We start from the raw sequence: 19,724 nt of genomic DNA on the forward strand, positions 1-19,724 counted from the left end.
TTTTGATCATGATAGACAGTCTCTTGGTGAATAAGTAAGTAATAAGTGTCTTATATATCCTTTGTGTATTAGAGAGCAGCCTGCTGTACATCAGTGGGCTGCTTAAATTAGACGTCCCCCCCCACCCAAAAGGTCTCATGCAAGCCAGGCACTTAGAACTTGCTACATAGCCCATGCTGACCTTGAACACCTTAGTCTCCTTCCTCTACCTCCTGTGTGCTGGGAGCGTAGGCCTGTACCACTACGGCCAAGCAGCCAGGCAGCCAGTTTTGGATTGAGCTTTGGTGTTGTTACTTACTAGCTTTTTGAACATGAGTAAATCAGTCAACCCTTCCTTCCTTCCTTCCTTCCTTTCTTTCTTTCTTTCTTTTTCCTTTCTTTCTTTCTTTCTTTCTCTGTGTAGAGCTGGCCTGGACCTCCTATGTAGACCTGGCTTGGCCTTAAACTCAGGAGATCTTCCTGTCTCTGCCTCTTGAATACTAGTATTAAAGGCATGTGTCACCCTGCTGGGCCAGCTAACCCTTTAAACCTAAATTTTCTTGTTCTAAATTTAAATTACTCTTTGAACAAGATAGAATTAATTAATTCTCTCCCTTTCTTTCTCTTCTTCATGTTTGTTTTTTTTTTTTTTTTCCATTTTCTTCTTCTTCTTCTTCTTCTTCCTCTTCCTCCTCCTCCTCCTCCTCTTCTTCTTCTGTTTGTTTTGTTTTATGTGACATGGTTTCTCTGTGTAGCCCTGACAGTGCTCAAGCTTGTTTTGTAGACCAGGCTGTCCTTGAACTCAGAGACCCACTGCCTCTGCCACCCAAGTGCTAGGATTAAAGACCCATGCCACCATGTCTAGCTTTCTTTTTGGTTTTCTGAGAAAATGCTCACTATATATTCTAGGCTGGTTTTGTATTCTCTGTATGGTTCAACCTGGCCTTAGTCTTCCTGTCTCCATGTGTTGTGATCATAGACATGTGCCATAGATGTTATTTTAACCTGTAAGGTACTTTGCAGGCATGTATTTTTTTAGATCATCATTATTGACATTTTTGTGTCTTTCATATACAGTACTAAAGGTAATTATATAGGATTCAGGTTTTCTTATGAAACAAACTTAGGCAAAAAGTAGTGGATCAGCTATTTCAGAGTTTCACAAAAAGAAGACTCTTTAAATAATTTTAACTGATGTATATTTTCATGAATTATGTCTGTGATACAGTATATACACATGTACACATTTAAAAGAACAACCATTGCTAACAGTATACTTTTATTACCGAGCTTAAGATTTGCTTGCCCTAAACCCATCCAGAATTGGGACCTTAAATCCCTCTCATATAATGCTTCTGTGCTCAGATTTAAATGTGTGGTTTTGATGTCTGTCCTGAGCTCCAGCCTGTAGATCTAGCTGTGTTCCTGATAATCCCCACGTGGTGTTGATGGGCATCTCAGACTCTTCATCTCCAGGCCTCCCTCAGGGTTTCTGCTCCCGTTCACTCTTCAGGCTGCGTTAGCTCAGGTCACGACAAGTCCATCTTTTCTACTTGCTTGGCTAAAATGTTGGGGTTCTGATTCCTTCTCCCTTTCTTGACATTCCATGTAGAAGTTATCAGTCAATCATGTTGACAATTCTTGGAAAATACACGTATCTCTCCCTTCTCAGTTTGAAACTGCTGACCTCGTCCATGCCGCTGACCTAGAGGTCATTGCTAGAGCTTCTTCCAGCCGTGATGGCAGCTCTCTGCTCCCAGGCATACTGCTCACCATTTGGGGCTTACGGGCTCCTCAGCTTTATGCTGAGCCCTTTCATTCCGCCCTTCCTTCTGCATGTCCCCAGCTTTTGGTCTGCTCCTTGCATTCATGGTCGTTGTGCTCTGGCTCTGAGCTGTTAGCCATACACTAAAACCCTTGAGCAGATGCTATTTTAAGAGTTCTGATACCTTAGTTCATTCTGGATCCTTCCATCTTCTGTGTTCTACCAGGGAACTTATCTTTTGCCAGTTGAGTAGATCATTAGAAATGTTATATTTGTCTAGCATTTGAAGTTGCTTTGTCAGTCAATTTTCCAGAATTCAAAGTTTGATGTGTTTTTATTAAGTAGTTAAGCTAAATCACTGATTTCTCCGAATAACCCTTGCTTTTCTTTCTTGGATTAAAGGATGGAAGACTACAGACAGGGGACCACATCTTGAAGATTGGTGGTACAAATGTGCAAGGGATGACCAGTGAACAAGTTGCTCAAGTGCTAAGGAACTGTGGGAATTCTGTGAGGATGCTGGTGGCCAGAGACCCTGTTGGTGAAGTTGCAGTAACACCTCCCACCCCTGCATCCTTACCTGTTGCCCTGCCTGCTGCAGCCAACAAGACTCTTGCTGCAGTGAGTGTAGATGCCGTTCTTCTTACATCAGATGTTGTCTGTGATACAGTGCCTGATAAGAAACACCCGCAGCTGGGAGAGCACACTAGGATAAGTCACACTTCAGTGCTCATAGCGATGCAGAGGAAAACCTGTGATGAACATCGGACACGAACATCTCTCTCTCTCTCCTCTCTCTCTCTCTCTCTCTCTCTCTCTCTCCACCCCCCTCTCTTTGGTGGTGGTGGTGGTGTGTGTATAGATATGTGCATATGTGCAAGTACGTGCGCACACATGTGCCTTTAAGGCAGACGTCATTGTTTTCCTCTATGGTTCTCTACCTCATTTCTGAGACGGGACCTTTCAGAGTTGAAAGCGTGCCCTTTAAACCAGACTGGGTGGCCAGCAGGCTCCTGGGGTCCTGTGTCTGCCTCTCCAGTGTTGAGATTATTGTATGTGTTACCATGTGTAGCTTTTAACGTCTGGGGTTCTGAACTTTGTTCCTCACATGTGCACAGCAGTCACTTTGCTGACTGAACCTCACTTCCTGCCTTCTGTTCCCCATGAGTAAAAGCATGAAGAGGCAGGAAGAGTAACAAGTGGCAAGCCAACCCTTCCCTTCACAGGCAGCGCTTCGGTCTTCTGAAGTTATTTGCTTGTCCCTACTGGGGAGCCATATGAGCAGGCATTTTCTGTCTATGATATTAGGTGTTACTTTGTGCAATTTCTCTAAGTTGTGAGGAAAACCGAGCTGTGTTCCCTACATTGCTCTAGCTTGCTCCAGTGAAGGGCTGCGGGGCTCTGTGATGCGTGGGGACTTGATGCTGTTGTTTAGTTCTGACGCTGGTGCTTGGAGTTAAAAAGCAGCATTGGTGTGTAGATATCTTATTCCTTTGAAGAAATATTTAGACAATATTAAATATTGAAGTTTAGGATAACTAGCCTTTCCCTTAACTTCTAGATGTTTTGTTAGGTTTATGATTCAGAAAAAGCAGCCTAAGGTTGTTCTAAATGGCTGTATAAACTTTCTACTGTTACGCTACAAGCTCTCGTGCAGGTAGCTCTGCAGCAGGACCTTTGGTTGGAAGTCAGCTTGGGCATGGCTGGGTTTTCCGCTTAGAGTCTTAAAGGGTGAGTGAAGGTGTTGGTTCATCTGGGCTCTGTTCTCATCCTGGGCTCGTGAGCCCATTCCGGTTGATGGAAGAATGGAGGTCGTCGCGCATGATGGAGGGCCTCTTCTTGCTGGCCTCCAGCCAGGACGTCGTTCAGGCTCGTAGGGTCCTCTTGTTCCCAACCTTTAAGGCTCATAGGGTCCCCTTGTTCCCAACCGTTCAGGCTCGTAGGGTTCCCTTGTTCCCAACCTTTTTTGTGTGACCCCTCCACCGTCAAACAGCGAGTTAATCTCCTCCGTTTAAATCTTCTTCTTTGTCCTTTCTGTTACCTGCAGGAGAAAAGTCTGCTTTTAAGAGGATTCTGTGATTAGATTAGGCTCACTTGAATGATCTCCTCTTTGTCATGTGATTTTACAAGTACAGGAGTGGGTCCCGGTTTGAGAATCATGGGAACCATCTTTAGATTCAGTTTGTCACAGAAAAAAAAAAAGCCCTCAGCAAGGTGGCTGCACAGAATGGCTGTGGATGCTGTAACAGTGCGTGTGCTGTTTCCCTGCAGGACAGTTCTTTTTCTGAGACTTACAGTGTTGAGCTTGTTAGAAAAGATGGACAGAGTCTTGGGATTCGAGTTGTTGGCTATGTTGGAGCAGCTCATCCAGGTAAGTGAATCATTTCTGCTTCACATTTGGGGTAATTATAAAGGACGTTAAGGTTTCTACATAATAAAATTAAGTGCCTGCAGACTTTAATTTAAAACTCACAGTAAAATCATGAATCTGTAATAGCAAGCAGTTACTTTTAAGTGATTAGAGTCATGTGTTGTCTCAGTGGTTTAACGGCTGCCTTTATAGTCAGTAACAAAGGAATTTAATATCTAGTCCACTTTGGAACATTTGGGCTTCACTTTGCTTATAAAGTAGTTCCATTTTGAATATTGTGTGACTGTTAATGTATTATACAGTATTATGTCTTAGATAAAATAAATTGATCCCTACATATGTTGTATATTGTAAATACCCAAAATATATTATTTCTGTGTTTAATCATGAAAAAAGTAAGAAAGAACAAATGTTTTATCAGTACTATTTTTTTTCTTTTATATAAGGAGAGTGTGGTGTGAGAATACATGATTCAAGTATCTGAATAAGATTTTTCAAACGTGCCTGAAAGTCAGCAGTAACTATTGCTGTTGGTTTTCCTTTGGTAATTAAAGAATTACTATGTTAAATAAAAATAAACCTTTAAAAATATTTAGTAGTTACATGAAAAGTATTTTAGTTTTTCTGAAAAATAGCAAATATAGAGAGTTAATTCCTTTAAAAAAAAAAACTGTGCATACTAGGAGCAGGTGGAGAGATTAAGAGTGCTAATGTATTCACAGGCCTGAATGATACTCATGTCAGACCATTTCATGCTATTTTAGCCTAATGAAATTTCTGACTTCAAAACTTCTAATTCTTCTACGTGCCACCCTTTTATAGGTTCAGAATATAAATAAGTCCCTTAAAGCTAAATATGGATGTAAAAAATAATGATGCACAAAATGTATTAAGTTGTTAGCCCCCTATCCTCTAGGAGTTGTGGTTGAGGCCTCAGTGCCTAGGCAGTAATTAATGAACGGGAAAACTATTAACGTTTCTGTTACTGATGCAGAAAGGAGCCTTTTAGCTTATTTAGTCAGAACCTGAGTAGGTGTGGATGTGTTGGAGAGGCGAAGCAAGCGAGTCAACAAATGAGCCATTTGAAATGTCAGCAGGTTTAAAAACATGTATACAGATACCTTGTACGATACTGAGTTTATTGTTGGTTTTGGTTTGTGCTGCTGGGTGTTGAACAGGAGTGGTGGGCGGTCCCTGTAATCTGCCCCTTCAGCAGCTGCAGTGTGAGATCACGTGAGCTGGCTAGTTTGAGGCTCTCCTGGGCAACACAGAGAAACTTCTTCTTAGAAACTAAAGCAAACAAAGTCCATTCAGGGAGTGTAGTTAAAGTGTAAGAACCCTTTACATCTTTAAAGATAACTGAAAATACCTGTTTGAATAGAGAGGCCAGCAACTGTCCTAGCACGGCAGATGAAAGACTGAAGTGTAGGAAAATTCAGAAGTGTTTGAGCTGGTCCCAAGAAAGGAGGAGTAGATAGGGAAGAAACCAATGAGAGACTCAGAGTTGGAAAAGCATGTGGCATGTGCTGCAGTGTTGTACTGGGTGATGTGGGAGATGGTATTGAAAAATACGTTATTTTCCATGTTATGGGAGACCTGGGATGTAATTCAATGAAGTTTGCATATTATTATTGTTGCACTGGGAATAAAATCTTTAAGATCTAGTTTTTTAGTTTGTCAGTTTCCCTCCTAGTTCTCTCTCTTGGGAATGTACTTCTTATATGGTTATCATTTTTACAGCTGTTTATGGCTAACTATGTAACTTTACAATATAAGGCTTGTTTTATGTTGCTGAGCTCCTTCTACCTTTTAAAATTATTATTATACGTGTGTAGGGGTGCCTGCCCATGTAGAGGCCAGAGGCCACTTTGTGGAGTTGGTTCCTCTCACATTTGTGTGTGCTCCTGTGATTGAACTCAGATTGCCAGGCCATTCCCTGCCCCCATTCTAGCTTTTTGAAAAGGCCACATGCGCTTTTCTTTGTATCTGGATGACATACATGAGCACTGAACTAAATATAGGCAGGGGTACATGTGACTCCTGTCATGATGCTGGTGAAAAATGACGAGACCTTGAGCTGAGTCAGCAGTGCGAGTGGAGACAGACCAGGGTTCGTCCTGGCCCTCCAGAACGCCGCTTAGGCAGAGATGCCTTTATCAAGCTTCCATTACTGGTTCTTTCTCCAGAAGGGGAGTCATCAGTCAAATCACTTTTAATTCAGGTCACTTGTGATGCTGACAGTTTGAAATAATCCATCAATTTCTTTGCATGTGTTCAAAATAGTATTTATGAAGTCAGCTTCTTTAGCTAATTAACCTCTTGGTAAGAATTTTGCAGTCAGGTCCTAATTTTAGCTTTCTTCCTTTTTCTGTATGCCTGTGCACCTTCAGAGGAGGCTTCGGGGATTTATGTGAAAAGTATAATACCAGACAGTGCTGCATACCACAATGGCCAAATTCAAGTGAATGATAAAATAGTGGCTGTAAGTAACGGCTTTCTGTTGGGCATTTGAATCAAGTTGGAGAAAGTTCTGTCATATACAGGAGAAGAAGATGACTTAGTTTAATTTTAAAAGTTTTGTTTGCTTTTAGTATGTATGTGTATGTGTATGTGTAGACGTGATCTCTCTGTGTAGCCTTGGTTGGCCTAGGAAGCAGTATGCAGACCAAGCTGGCCTTGAACTCAGAGACCTACCTGCCTCTGCCTCTGCCTCTCAAATGCTGTGATTACAGGCGTGTTTCGCCATGCCTAGCTTATAAGGTTTAAAAAATTAACTTTATTAGTGCAGTGAAATCACATTGATTCAGGCTGTTAATATGATTTGAGTCTCTAAACCCAGTCAAACAGGAAATACTCCATTAAACATATTGATAGGAATAAATATACATTATAAAAATATGCATATAAATGTGGTTGAAAGACATTTTTATATCCCCTGGGAAACCGTCTTTAAGAGTCTACGCATTTACCCATTTTACACACAGTGTTCTTTTTGCTGTTTTCTCTACTTAGAATAATTTGAGTCCACCAGAAATTGAAATAAGTGAGAATATAGCCTTTTGCTAGTTAAACTTAGCCTCCCTCTTTAGCAGTAAATCTATATCTACATGCTTTGCTGTCTGTTCACATTACATACACGTCACACCCTGACTGACATGGAATCAGATGCAGGTGCTGTGAGTAGAGTCCATCTGGGAAAGCACCTTTCAGGAATGTTGGCTTTGCAAATGTCTTCTGGTGATTTTAGTGTCTGGAGGCCAGTAGAAGCAGTGCATGCTTTGAGAAAAGTGAGGAGGAGCCCTAAAGCAATAGTCTGGCCTGCCAGGCTTCTTGCACATACATATTTCAGGACACCAGAAGAGCCAGTGTTGGGAGGTCAGTGTGTTTCTTTGGAAAATATCACATAATAATACCACACAGGTATAGTAACCCTTTAGTGCTGTTAGTGAATTTTTGGTATATCTTGAGGATTATGTCAAACAATTAACCAGATTTTATAGCTTTTTAAAATTTTTAAATGTTGACTATCATTAGAGATTAAAACCTCTGTTGGGCTGATATTTAAAATGTGTGATTTAAAACTGTAAGATTGAATTTATTTTCTAATTTGCATATAAGTTCATTAGCAAAACTATTTTTTTTAATTCAAAACTGCTTTCTAGTCTAATATGCTGTATTTGGGGGATAAAATTAGTTACTCAGTTTTATTTAGCACTGCCAGAATTAAAGATTGGAGCAGCTGACAGGCATGACGGATGGCTCCTGCCTCTAATCCCAGCACTCGGGAGGCTGAGGACAATAAACACTGCAACTCCGAGGCCAGCTTGGCCTAGTTACTGAGTTGTCCTCTCTGCACTGCATAATGAGACCCTGTTTCAAAAAAACAAAACAAAACTGGCGCTAGTGGTGTAGTTGAAACTCTGTCCTGTCTCTTACTGTCTCAGGTGGATGGTGTGAACATTCAGGGTGTTGCCAACCAGGATGTTGTAGAAATATTACGGAATGCTGGGCAGGTGGTGCACCTAACGCTCGTTCGCAGGAAAGCATCTTCATCTGTGTCTCCGTTTGAACAGCCTTCAAGCAGAGGTAATTAATGCTCTTGCCCTGTTCTTCTCCCTGGAGTTTGGTCTGGAAGAATGGCCAGGGTATGGAGGTTGTTCTGCGAGGCTGAGTAGGAAACGTCACTTGTGTTGAGTAATGCAGTAATGGAGAGGCAAGTCAGCCTTGCAGAGCCGTTTCCCGAGTCCGCTGCAGTGCACCAGCCCACATGACAGGAAGCAGGCCTGGCTGAGTGAGCCCAGAGCGCCTCTCAATAGAGGCACAAACCACTTTTTTTGATCCAGGACCCTTCATTTGTCTCATACCTTGACATTTTGTAATCTCTTGCTTTTAACGATGTGTTTTACTGTAGTTGTCTCTCTGATGTGCCTTTTGAAGTATGGTGAGAAAATAAAATAGAAATTTTTATGAAGAACATTTTTACTAAAAATAATGTTTGTCAGTAAAGTTATGAAATAGCAAGTCTTCAGTGTGGGAAAATATAGTTTTATGGATATCAGAGGACATCTTTTGAGAGACAGTGCTTCCTCTCCAGCATATGGGGATTGAACTAGGGCCATCAGTGTTGGCATAAGTACCTTTGCTGTGCTGTGTTAGTGAAGCTCTGATGGTGCATGGCTGGCTTCCTCTGCTTCCTCACTAGCTCGCATTGGCATTTTTACAATTTTACAATTACTTCATTATTTTGTTTGTATGAGTGTTTTTGTTTGCATGTATATCCGTGCACCCCATGTATGCCTGGTGTGTATGAAGGCCAGAAGAGGGCATCAGGTCCCTTGGAACTGGAGTTACAAACAGTTTTAAGCTGCCATGTGGGAGCTAGAAACGGAATCCAGGTCCTCTGGAAGAGCAGCCAGTGCTCTACACTACTGAGCCGTCTCTCCAGCCCCTCTGACTGGCATCAAAGAAGGAACTATAATTAACTCCAATTGCACCAGGTGTGATGATGGAGGTCTTTAATCTCAACACTCAGGAGACATAGATAGGCAAATCTCTGTGAGCTCAAGTCCATCCTGATCTATGCAGCAAGTTGCAGACCAGTGAGGCCATGCTGAATTTAAAAAAGAAAGAAAGAAAAGAAACTAAAAGAAAAGAAAAAAGGAAAAACAAACTCAAAATGCTCTTTTCTGACCTCTCCAGGCACTAGCTACACATAAAGTGCACATACATCTGAGCACTCATAGACGTAAGATAAGTACGTCTAAAACAAAAACAAAACGAAATGAAACGAAACAAAAATATTAGTTGCTTTCCTCACTGCTGTGACCAAATATACACCAAGCAAACAGTTTAAGACAGGAAGGAAGGGTCAGCTCTGGCTTACAGTTCATGGTGCAGTGTGCATCATGGCGGCCAGGAAAGTGTGGGCGCAGGAGGAAATCACTTGGTCAGGAAGCAGAGTGATGGCGCTAGTGCCACATTCACTTTCTCCTTTTGTGCAGTTCTCACCTCATCACATGCAATGGAGTCATCCTCAGTCACAATGGGTAATGACCAGGAACTCTCTTTTTTGAGACAGTGGTTTCTCTGTGTAGCCCTGGCTGTCCTGGACTCACTTTGTAGACCAGGCTGGCCTCAGACTCAGAAAGATTGCTTGCTTCTGCCACCTGAGTGCTGCTTAAAAGCATTGCTAAGAGTGCACAGTCAGCCTGGTCTACCTTGCACGTACTAGACCAGCAAGGCTTCCTAGTGAGACCCTGTGTCTAAAAAGAGCCTCAGCCTGCACACTCACTGTTGAGTGCTCTCTGTTGTTCGCTGTGTGCACACTTTTGAATAGCCTATCTGTAGAACATCCCGGTCTTCTGATTGTCACTAACGTCAGTCTCCTCTCCTTGGCATCTGTCGTTTTACTATTTGACTTTGACTATGCAGAAAACACCAGTGGGTAGAGCCATGCAGTGTTTGCCCTCTACTGAGCTAATTTATTTCACATGGTGTCCTCCACACTCATCCATGCTCTAGCAATTGATTGGATTTCCTCTTAAAAGAGTCAATAATATTTATTGTTTGTATATAGATGTTTCATTTATGTATTTATGCTGTGTTCACTGAAGCCCTCTTCTTGGTTATGATAAATAAATAACACTTCAATTAATGGTTGACATTTCTTATTCTAGTAATATGTATGCATTATTTGTGGCATCAGTTGACTAATGAGTCACAAAACACTATGCAAGTGGTTTTAAAGTCTCATGTTACAGTCACAGGCGTTTAACTGGCTGTATGCCTGAGTGCTTTGTTGTCAAAACATTTCAAGTATTTAGAAAAAGGAACAGAATAGAATGAATACCACTCACCTTCTCTTAGACCCGACAGGTGCCATCTTCCCTGACTGACAGGTGTCATCTTCCCATGTTTCTTCTGAACCATCTTAGAGTGAGTGGTGTAGGCATCATGAAAATAAGGATGCTTTATTAAGCAATCATAATATTATCATAGCCAAGAGAAGTAATAGTATTTAATATCAAATACTTGGTACGTATTTGAGATTTCCCAGATGGTGGTATCAGGGAGATTGCTCTGTGGGTAAGAGGGTAAGAATGCTTGCTGTGCAAGCATCAAAACCTGATTCGCATGCCCAGATTTCATGCAAAAAAACCTGAGCATGGCTGCACATGTGCCAGTAAACCCAGCACTGTTAAGGGTAGAGACAAGAGAATTGCTGGAGTTTCCTGACCCCCAACCTAGCTCCAGGTTCAGTGGGAGATCTACCTCAAAAGAATAAGGTGGAGAGCAGGATGTTTGAAGTCCTCCTGTGGTCTGTGTCCATGCACACCAACAAACACATGTCAGGTACACATTATCTCGCACACGCGCACACGCACACACACACACACATGCACGCTCACGCACATACACACACACACACACCACATCTTCCAGTTGCTCTAAAATATCTTTTGTATTTCCTTTTCCTACTCTTCCTGATTCCTCTCTTAAAGTCCTTCGTCAGCCACATGTCCCACGTGTGGTGACTTTGTAGCTTCCAAATGAGTCCCTCATCCCTGCCCTGTGATTTTCTCTGTGTTTCTAAAGGGATTAGTCTTTGCCACTAAAATGCCACAACCTGAATTTGGTGATTTCCTTCTAGCCTTATACTTTTAATAAAAATTCTTTTACAAAGAGCTGGAGAGAAGGCTCAATGATTAAGAACACTTGGTGTTCTTATAGAGGTCCCGGATCTGGTTTGCAGCACACACATGGTGGCTCGTGACCATCTAGAACTCTACATTGGTAAAATTACTTTTACAAAACTGTTCTCTCTCTTAACTCTCCTAACTTTCTCTTAGCTCAGCTATCACACAAATAATTGAGACTCTATTATATTCTTTTAACAAGCTTCATAGCACAAGAACTAAGCAGTTACTAGTCTAATCTTAACCCTGTAAGCTAATTTGGCTTCCTCCCATTTTATATCCCAGAGATACTTGAACTTTATTGCTTTTCTGCTCCAGCTCCTCTTCGGTGGTGTCTTCTGGGCCTCTCCTGTGGCTGAATTCCTTACTTTTTCTTATAGCTCCTCCTCCTGGCCGCAGAAAGTCCAGCCCTATTCTCTCCCCTGATCAGTGATTGGCTGTAAACTGCTTTATTGGCACATCAGGGGACAATTGGGGAGCAGTGTTTACACAACATTGAGACAGGAGATTCTCAGAACAAGGATTGCAACCAGATATGGGGGATGCAGAAATCAGCATTTGAATTACACAATAGCCTTATGCCTACACTAGTTGCAAGGAATCTGACACCCTCTTCTATCCTCTGGGCTGAGCAGTCCCACACTTGATTGATGTATTATACACACATGAAGGCAAAACATTTGTGTACATTTAAAAACTATGTATTAAAATTGAACAGTTATTTTAAAATGATGGGAAGTTTTTTTTATAATGAAGCTCTCTGCATTGTTACTTGTGCATCTTTTCCATTGGTTAAGAGATACTTAGTGACTTGCCAGTAACTTTGCTCAACTTTACTTGCCTCAGCTGAGGAGAAGGAGGAGCTCCATCTGCACTCAGGGGAGTTCTTCCACCTCCAGTCTTTGAGGGTGCTAGTGTGCCTGTCCACATGTGCTTGATGTTGGCTCAGCCTAGTTGGATACGTTGCTTAATACCTGTCCATAACGGCTAGAGCATACAACCTTTTCATTTTTGTTGGCTTCTTTTTTCCTTTTTTTCCTAAATCTATGTTATAAAGAGCCTACTACTGTTTTGTCATGGCTTAACCTTGCTTTTCGCTTTCATTTTCTATACTTCCTCATTCTTTGAATACTATCAAACTGTTTTTGGAATTAACTAGTTATCCTTCAGAACACTTTAGTATAAAGGAACCAACTGCAGCAAGGTCCTGGAAAGGGTGAATGGAAGTAAAATAAACTCATTTGAATGTGACCTTTCCTCTCAAACAGGACTAGTGATTTCAGCCAACACTTCTTATTTTAGGAACTGTGGCAGAACCACCTAAAGTACCAGCACTAACTGGACCCATGCACACAGAGACTAATTTGGGTATGGAAGCAGAAGACACTGGAGAAAGACTGAACAATCTAAAAGACGGTGCCATACAAGCTTTAGAAGAGCCAGGTAGGCCCAGAGCCTTTACTGTGGAGTTCTTCAACCTGTTTGTTTATTAGCCATTTATGCTGTGGCTTCCACTGAATCAGACTCAGGCAATATTATACCAAGAACATTGTAAAGCTATAAATATTCCAATAATAGGTAGTAACCAAAAGACCTGCCTAAAAGCAGTTTCCACCTGATGGATGCCCATGCTGGAGAGACATCTTAGCCCCTGAGGCTGGCTCTCTTGCTAGGGATGTACCACCATGGCAGAGTGCTTGCCTAGCAGGTATGAGGCCTTAGGGTCAACCTCATATCCCGCTCTCCAAATTTAACAAAATGAGGTGTTTTAAATATAACATTAACATAATGTTAACATTTGATAGTAGAGCACCAAATGCATTTTTCTTTAATCTTTGTTTATTTGTGTTTCAAATGTATATTTATTAGTATGTAATAACTATATAGCATTTTAATTACTATGTATTTTTACTTGTATAATTGTATTTATATCTAAATAGCCTATTTATCATCTGTCTATCTTTCTATGATCTATCAGTGTGTCTGTTTTCTTCATAAAAGTTAGTAAGATGAATTTTTTATATGTCACATCAAATGACTAGGCTGCTGTATATTTAAATTTTTGAGTTGTTTCCAACTTTGACCTTTTTACACTATGACTTCAGCTATCATCGGGACTCCCCTCTGCAATTACTAAATTACAGCTTGGCCCTTTTGCAGAAGTGCTCAGGAAAGCTTTGCCAGCTAAGTGAAACTTGTTAAAATATTTAACAACATCCATGTTCCAGAGAAGCTGGCTTTTGCCTTTTTTAAGTTAGGAAAGGTAGCCTGAAGGAAGGCATTAATGTTTCACTTAAGATAAAAGTTTAGGAGCTCTCTGCCTCCTTTGAATCCAACTAGAGTATAATTAATTGTTACTCTTTTAATTTAGTTGAGCTCAGATAAATATCAAAGAGCTACTAGGTAGAAATTAAATAAACTTGAAATTAGAAATACCTTTGGAAAATATTTTGTCTCATTACTATTGTCATGATTTTGTTTGCTTTTGAGGAAAGGTATTACTGTATAGCTCAGGCTGGCCTAGAGCGCACAATGTTCCTGTCTCTGCTTCTCCTGTGCTGGGCCCTGACTTTTCTTCTTTTTCTTTTTTCCTTCTTTCCTTTTTTAAAACATAGGGTCTCACTATGTAGCCCTGGTGGTCTGAAACTTGCTCTGCAGACCAGGCTGGCTCCGAACTCAAAGAGATCTGCCTGCTGCTGCCTTCTCAGTGCTGGGATTAAGCATATACCACCACACTCAGCATGGTTCTTATGCTTTTAAAATGAATTTGACATATTTTTTTCTTCCTGCACATGTATAATTTCAGTTTGCAAGTATGCCTGGCTCTCTTGGCTGCTGTGACATTAGACTCCAGCCTAACGTCTATCTCATGCGCGTGATGAAGATAGTCTTGTCACTCTCCTGTTTTATCCTTTTCTGCAGATTTATTTTTATTTTTATTTTATTTTATTTAAGTTGCTGCAAGTAGATTAACCACCTCCCTCTCTAACCTTAGTCCTTTGAGCTGGACTTTAAAATGCATAGTTGTCTGTGTGTTTATTTTGTATCTGAAAGGTAACCACCCTGAAGGAATTGGTGAGACTTTTTTCTTTTTCAGCCTTTTCAGTGAATCTTCAGTCACCTGACTTCCATCATGTTTGTAAGCTCAGAATTCTCTTAGTACATTGTAGATTTTGTTCAGAGTTATTAAGCAACTATGAAGCTACACCTGGAAGAAACTGAACAGCATAATGTTAAAACTTTTAAAGAATTTGGTAAAGGGCGCAGTGGGTAAAGATACTTGTGCTAACCTGAAAACCCAAGGTTAATTCACAGAACCCATGTGAGGAGGAAGAAGGCCAGCGCCGCAGGAGTTGGCCTCTGAGGGCCTTGTGTGTGCTGCAGCTTGTAGACCCACCTCCCTCACTCCCCTCCTCTCAAACACTGATAAATTAAAAACAAAACAGGAAATTGGTAAGAACTCATACTTCCTGAAGGAAGTGTTCGTAGCAGTGCTTGCCACCCGATGATTTTGGTGCTTGTTGAACAGGGTCCCTGATGAGCTGCCCCCAGATGTGATCTAGCACGTCAGTTCATATCTTTATTTCCTGGACGTTCTTTTGTAAGTGGAGTAATTTGAGTTCTTTAGTGTTCATTAGTCTTTGTCTCTGATTCTGAAGTTAGCCTGTTTAACGTAATGATTTGTAGTATGCAATTAGGCATTCTGTGCAGCCAAAGTGAGCTGCTCTGAAGATGAAAGAGCTGATGCTGCAGGTTACATCTGATGCAGGCAGATGGTTCTGTCGTTTGTGGTAAGTGTTCTGTGCCATGTCCAATCTTACGGCAGAAATGAGAAACTTACAAAACGTGGAGCCTTTTTATCTGCTGCTATTAGTACGGATGTAAACGCAATTGATGGCTTTAGTGCTTAGACTTTTCTCTCTCAGGCATTCTTCAGCCTGCTGGCCGCCCTGAGAGTCTGTGCAAGACTATATAGAGGACAGGCCTGGGGCACTTGAACTCTGTCTCCACCTTTAAAGTGATCTCACCTGTGCAACGATGGCTCCATTAAGTCAAGAGCGTTGAACAGATAATGGTAATTAAGCAGTAACAAGAGGCTGGCGTGAAAGCCAGAGTTTCTATCTGCTCAAAGTCAGGTTTTAGGTGGACAGCCTTTCTGTCTGTCCTGGCGTGTGGAAGCTGGGTTGCTTCACTGTGACTTGATTACACTGGTAGCTCCACACTCATGTATGTCCTCAACGGAGAGCTAGGACAGGTACTTCTTTGAAAAGGTTAACATCTAAGTCAAATTTATAAGACCTACGAATAAAACTAACCCAGGTATATAGGATAAACTATACATTCAGATTTCACTTGTAATTCATCACTTCTTCCTTGCTTTAAGGTATTCCTGAACAAGAGCCCCTCATGATTTCACCACAGGTGGTTTTACATTTTGCATTAGTCTCATAAGTTACTTTGATTTACATTACCAGGTAGATTTAAATTAATATTTTTTCCTTTTTACTCATTTCCCTTTACCTACCAAAGCTGAGTTATTATTGAAGAATTTATTAGTTAGCATGTTTGGCTCACAGTAGCTTCAACGTTCTTTTTCTTACAGATATATATCCAGAGAAAGGCCCTGGCTCTCCAGAAAATCATCTGAAATCCAGATGGGAAAATCTACTGGGCCCAGAGTATGAAGTAATGGTATGTTTAAAAAAATATCTTTTAATGGAAAGTTTCACTTCATGTTACTATAGTTTAACATGACCTGAGAGTCAAAGAAGATGCAGGCTGCCTTTATGGTTTTCTTCCTGTCTTTCTTTCCTTTTAGAGCAATGAATCAACCGTTAAAGCATTTTAAGCCATAAGAACAATTAAGGACTGTACACAAACTTCAGTTACAATTAACAGACACTCAGTTCATGTTGAAGCCATTTAGGTCACCAATAGGCAGAAGAACACTAGGAGGATGAGAGCCTGCCTTTAAATTTATAACTTGAATCAGCTCCTTAAAATGGCTGCCATCTTTATGATTGCTTTTATGTTCTGTTTGTTTTATTGTACACTGAAAGGGCTATGGATATTAGTCCTGTGTTTCACAAAGAATCTTACAGTTTTATGAGAAAAATGGAAGAATGATTATCGAATGTATTTAGAAGAACGGGAAGTAATTTAGGTGAGGCATGAGTTTACAGTGCCAGCAGGCCGTTAGACTTCCTTTCACCTGTTATTACACTTGGCCAGTAAAGGATTCGTTACATTTCCCCAAGTGAGTCCACATGAAAGCAGAAAGCTGTGTTAGAAAACTCTCATCGGTATTTATCAAACATGGCAATACAATAGCTGTTGCCTTTCATATTTTCTTCTTTAGACAAGGTCCTGGTATGTAGCCCTGACACATATTTTTATGTATAGGATCATTAATACTGGGTTGTCATTAATGCTAGACACTTTATTCCTGATTCTGAATGTGTGGCACTGTCACCAGAGAAGCTTTAGTGTCACTCAGTCACATGGTTGCTTTCTTGCTCATGTTGGGCCTGCATGTTAGTTCTTGTCACTGCGGGGTCTCCAGTTCAAAGAACGCTGCGACGAGGCTACTACCCAGACAGCCACATTTCTCTACCGCGGTGGTATGTGCTCTGACAATATGCGGCTCAGCGTTTTATCGTGGGATTTTTTATTTTTTATTTTTTGAAATAGGCTTTCATGTAGCGTAAACTGGCCTCAAACTTGCTATGTAGCTAAGGATGACCTTGAACTTGTGACCTTCTTGCTTTCATCTCCCCAGTTGTGGGATTACAGACGTGAACTGTCAAACTTGATTTTTGATAGCTCAAACTCAGAGCTTTCGGCCTGCTAGCCCAGCTTTTAACTAATGGTGCTATATTGGGAAGTAAAGTTCTGAGATGGATGTGTGTGTGTGTGTGTGTGTGTGTGTGTGTGTGTGTAAATGGTTTATTCTCTGCATATCAAAATTTTTGTATATCACATGGTGAAGTCGAAGCTAAAAATGGGAGAGAGAATTTTACTTTGCTTACAGGGCTTCTTTTAAAGTTGTAGGGATACAAGGCGGAAGCTTGGAAAGGCAGAGGAGTGAGTGAATGCACATTGCACTGTTCAAATTGTGCTTTCCTCCAGAGTCCTGCTAAGCTGTTTGCTTGTTTGTTTGTTTTTTGTGGAGGAGGGGACAGTGACTTGAGACAGGGTCTTACATAGTTCTGCATAGCCTAAGGTTCTGTAGCTGAGGCTAACTTTCAACTCTTGACCCTCCTGTCACCATCTACTGATACATGCCTCCATGGCATCTGAAATTTTACAACAGCAGTGTTCTTAGTTTTGTTAAGAGTGAAACTTTAAATATTTTATAAATTATGACTGTGTGTGTGAATGTGGGTGTGAATGCCTGGTGTACATGTGAAGGCGCAAGGACAACTTCCAGGAGCCCGGCTCCTTCTAGGATTGCGTTTGCTTTAGAGACTACGCTCCGCTCATTAGGCTTGCACAGCAAGGGCTCTTCCCTGCTGAGCCATTTAAAAAATATTTCATTTTCTTTGTAAATGCCTGACTGAGTATATGTATGTGCACCACCAGTGTCCTTGGTACACAAAGAGGCAGGCCAGAAGAGGCCATATTTTTAGGCATCTGGTTATTGTGTAATTCAAATGCTAATTTCTGTCCCTCTTATATCTGGTTGCAATCCTTATTCTGAGAATCTCCTGTCTCAATGTTGTATAAACACTGCTCCCCAACTATCCCTTGATATGCCAATAAAAGCAGCTTATAGCCAAGGTTGAGGAGAGAGAGCTGGAACAGGAAAAGCTACAAAGTTCACATGTCTCTGGGATGTAAGTTGGGAAGAGGCGAAGTTAGCTTAGAGGGTTAAGAATAGAGTAATAACTGCTCAGTTCTTATGCTGTGAAGCTTGTTTAAATAGTATAATAGAGTCTCAATTATTCCTGTGGTAGCTGGGTTAAGAGAGAAACTGAAAAAACAAACACAGTCTTATAAAATTACCTTTAATACACACATATTCCTTGGAACTGGAGTTACAGGTGGTTGTGAGCCACCATCGGGCTCTGGGAATCAAACCCAGATTCCCTGGAAAAGCAGCCATGCTGTTTTAACAGCGGAGTCATCTCTCCAACTCCTGCTAAGCCATCTTGATGTTCAAGAGTAAAACTTTTATATATCCATTATAATTAGGATTTTATTAATATTTGGGTGATCATAGTATTTAAAGTTGGTATAGTTAGAACATCATATCTTTTGGCTCCATGTTTATAGATTCCACATTCTCACTGTGATTTAAATACATTTGGGGGAATTTTTTTTTCATCAGCACTGAACAGGTACAGACTTTTGTTTTCACATCATCATTGGTAAATAATATACTAAAACATGTTTATGTAGCATTTTCCTTGTACTAGGTATCCTAAGTAAGTTAGAACTGATGTCAGAATAAAGACATAATACACCTTCATGAAAACTTGAGCAGCCTCTCAATATCCAAAGATACTTGTGTGTGTGTGTGTTATTCAAACATTAGTTTGAGTTTTATTGGTGACATCCGTGGAAATGAATTCCTTGCCAGGAAAAGTACTTTATTGATGGCTTGCATCTGTAAGCTGTTAATAAATATAGCCTATCCATGCAGAGGGAGAATGAGGCATCAATTCACACGTCACCTTCAGTTCAACTCCTGGGTAATACAGGGTGAAGAGATTAGTGCAGAGAATAAAAGCAAAGTAAGTGCGTTGATGTGCGCTGTACGTATGGATTTCAGAAATGCGTGGTACAGGTGTTCAGGTAAGTCATCAGGGTGCTGGGTTTAGGGATGAATTTCAGAATGCAGAGGAAATGAAATTATGCTCATACAAAACAGAGATGTTTTCCTTGTAACCGTAGGTAGCCACTTTGGACACACAGATTGCAGACGATGAGGAGCTGCAGAAGTACTCAAAGGTGAGCGCTTGGCTAAAGGCTGCTGGTTTCAGCGCTGTGATGAGCTGTCCTTACATTCTCACTGAAGAGGCTGAGTGGCGTAACCTCCAGGCTCCAGCATTCAGTCCTGAGTGGGTTCAAAAAGTGAGGCAGGGCTCAGTCACAGAGGACGCAGATGGCTGTTGCAGTGGGGGAGGAATGAGTGTGGAATCCTCCTGCTTCTTCCAGAAGCCAGAAGCCCAGGGCTGACTGCCACAGTTGTCATGAAGATGACAGGTGAGTGTGTCAGCTCTTCAGGCATTGTATGGAGGAGACTTCTGGGAAAGGCTTTCTACAGTCTGGACCAAGGATAGGCTTGGAAAAACCAAAATGTCTAGATGTTCAAGGACAGAAAAGATGGTTGGCGTTCTGTGTTTGTTATTCTTTGCTTAGTCTGCTTGGTTACTGCTGTCAAGAACACGCAATCATGTAAGTTAGGCAG

The 19,724-nt window shown here is 41.1% G+C and overlaps 1 protein-coding gene across 1 annotated transcript in view; it reads left to right on the forward strand.

The window, feature by feature from the left end:
- The window catches only part of Patj (PATJ crumbs cell polarity complex component), a 284,333-nt gene that overhangs the window by 26,645 nt on the left and 237,964 nt on the right, over positions 1 to 19,724 (forward strand). The window contains exons 8-14 of the mRNA XM_051164507.1: positions 2,147 to 2,365; positions 4,016 to 4,115; positions 6,506 to 6,597; positions 8,060 to 8,201; positions 12,614 to 12,754; positions 15,915 to 16,003; positions 19,208 to 19,264. Of these exons, the coding sequence (XP_051020464.1) occupies positions 2,147 to 2,365; positions 4,016 to 4,115; positions 6,506 to 6,597; positions 8,060 to 8,201; positions 12,614 to 12,754; positions 15,915 to 16,003; positions 19,208 to 19,264 (840 nt within the window). The remainder of the gene's footprint in view (positions 1 to 2,146; positions 2,366 to 4,015; positions 4,116 to 6,505; positions 6,598 to 8,059; positions 8,202 to 12,613; positions 12,755 to 15,914; positions 16,004 to 19,207; positions 19,265 to 19,724) is intronic.

The sequence above is a fragment of the Acomys russatus genome, chromosome 2 (genome assembly GCF_903995435.1).
Source record: "Acomys russatus chromosome 2, mAcoRus1.1, whole genome shotgun sequence".
Classification (NCBI taxonomy): Eukaryota; Metazoa; Chordata; class Mammalia; order Rodentia; family Muridae; genus Acomys; species Acomys russatus.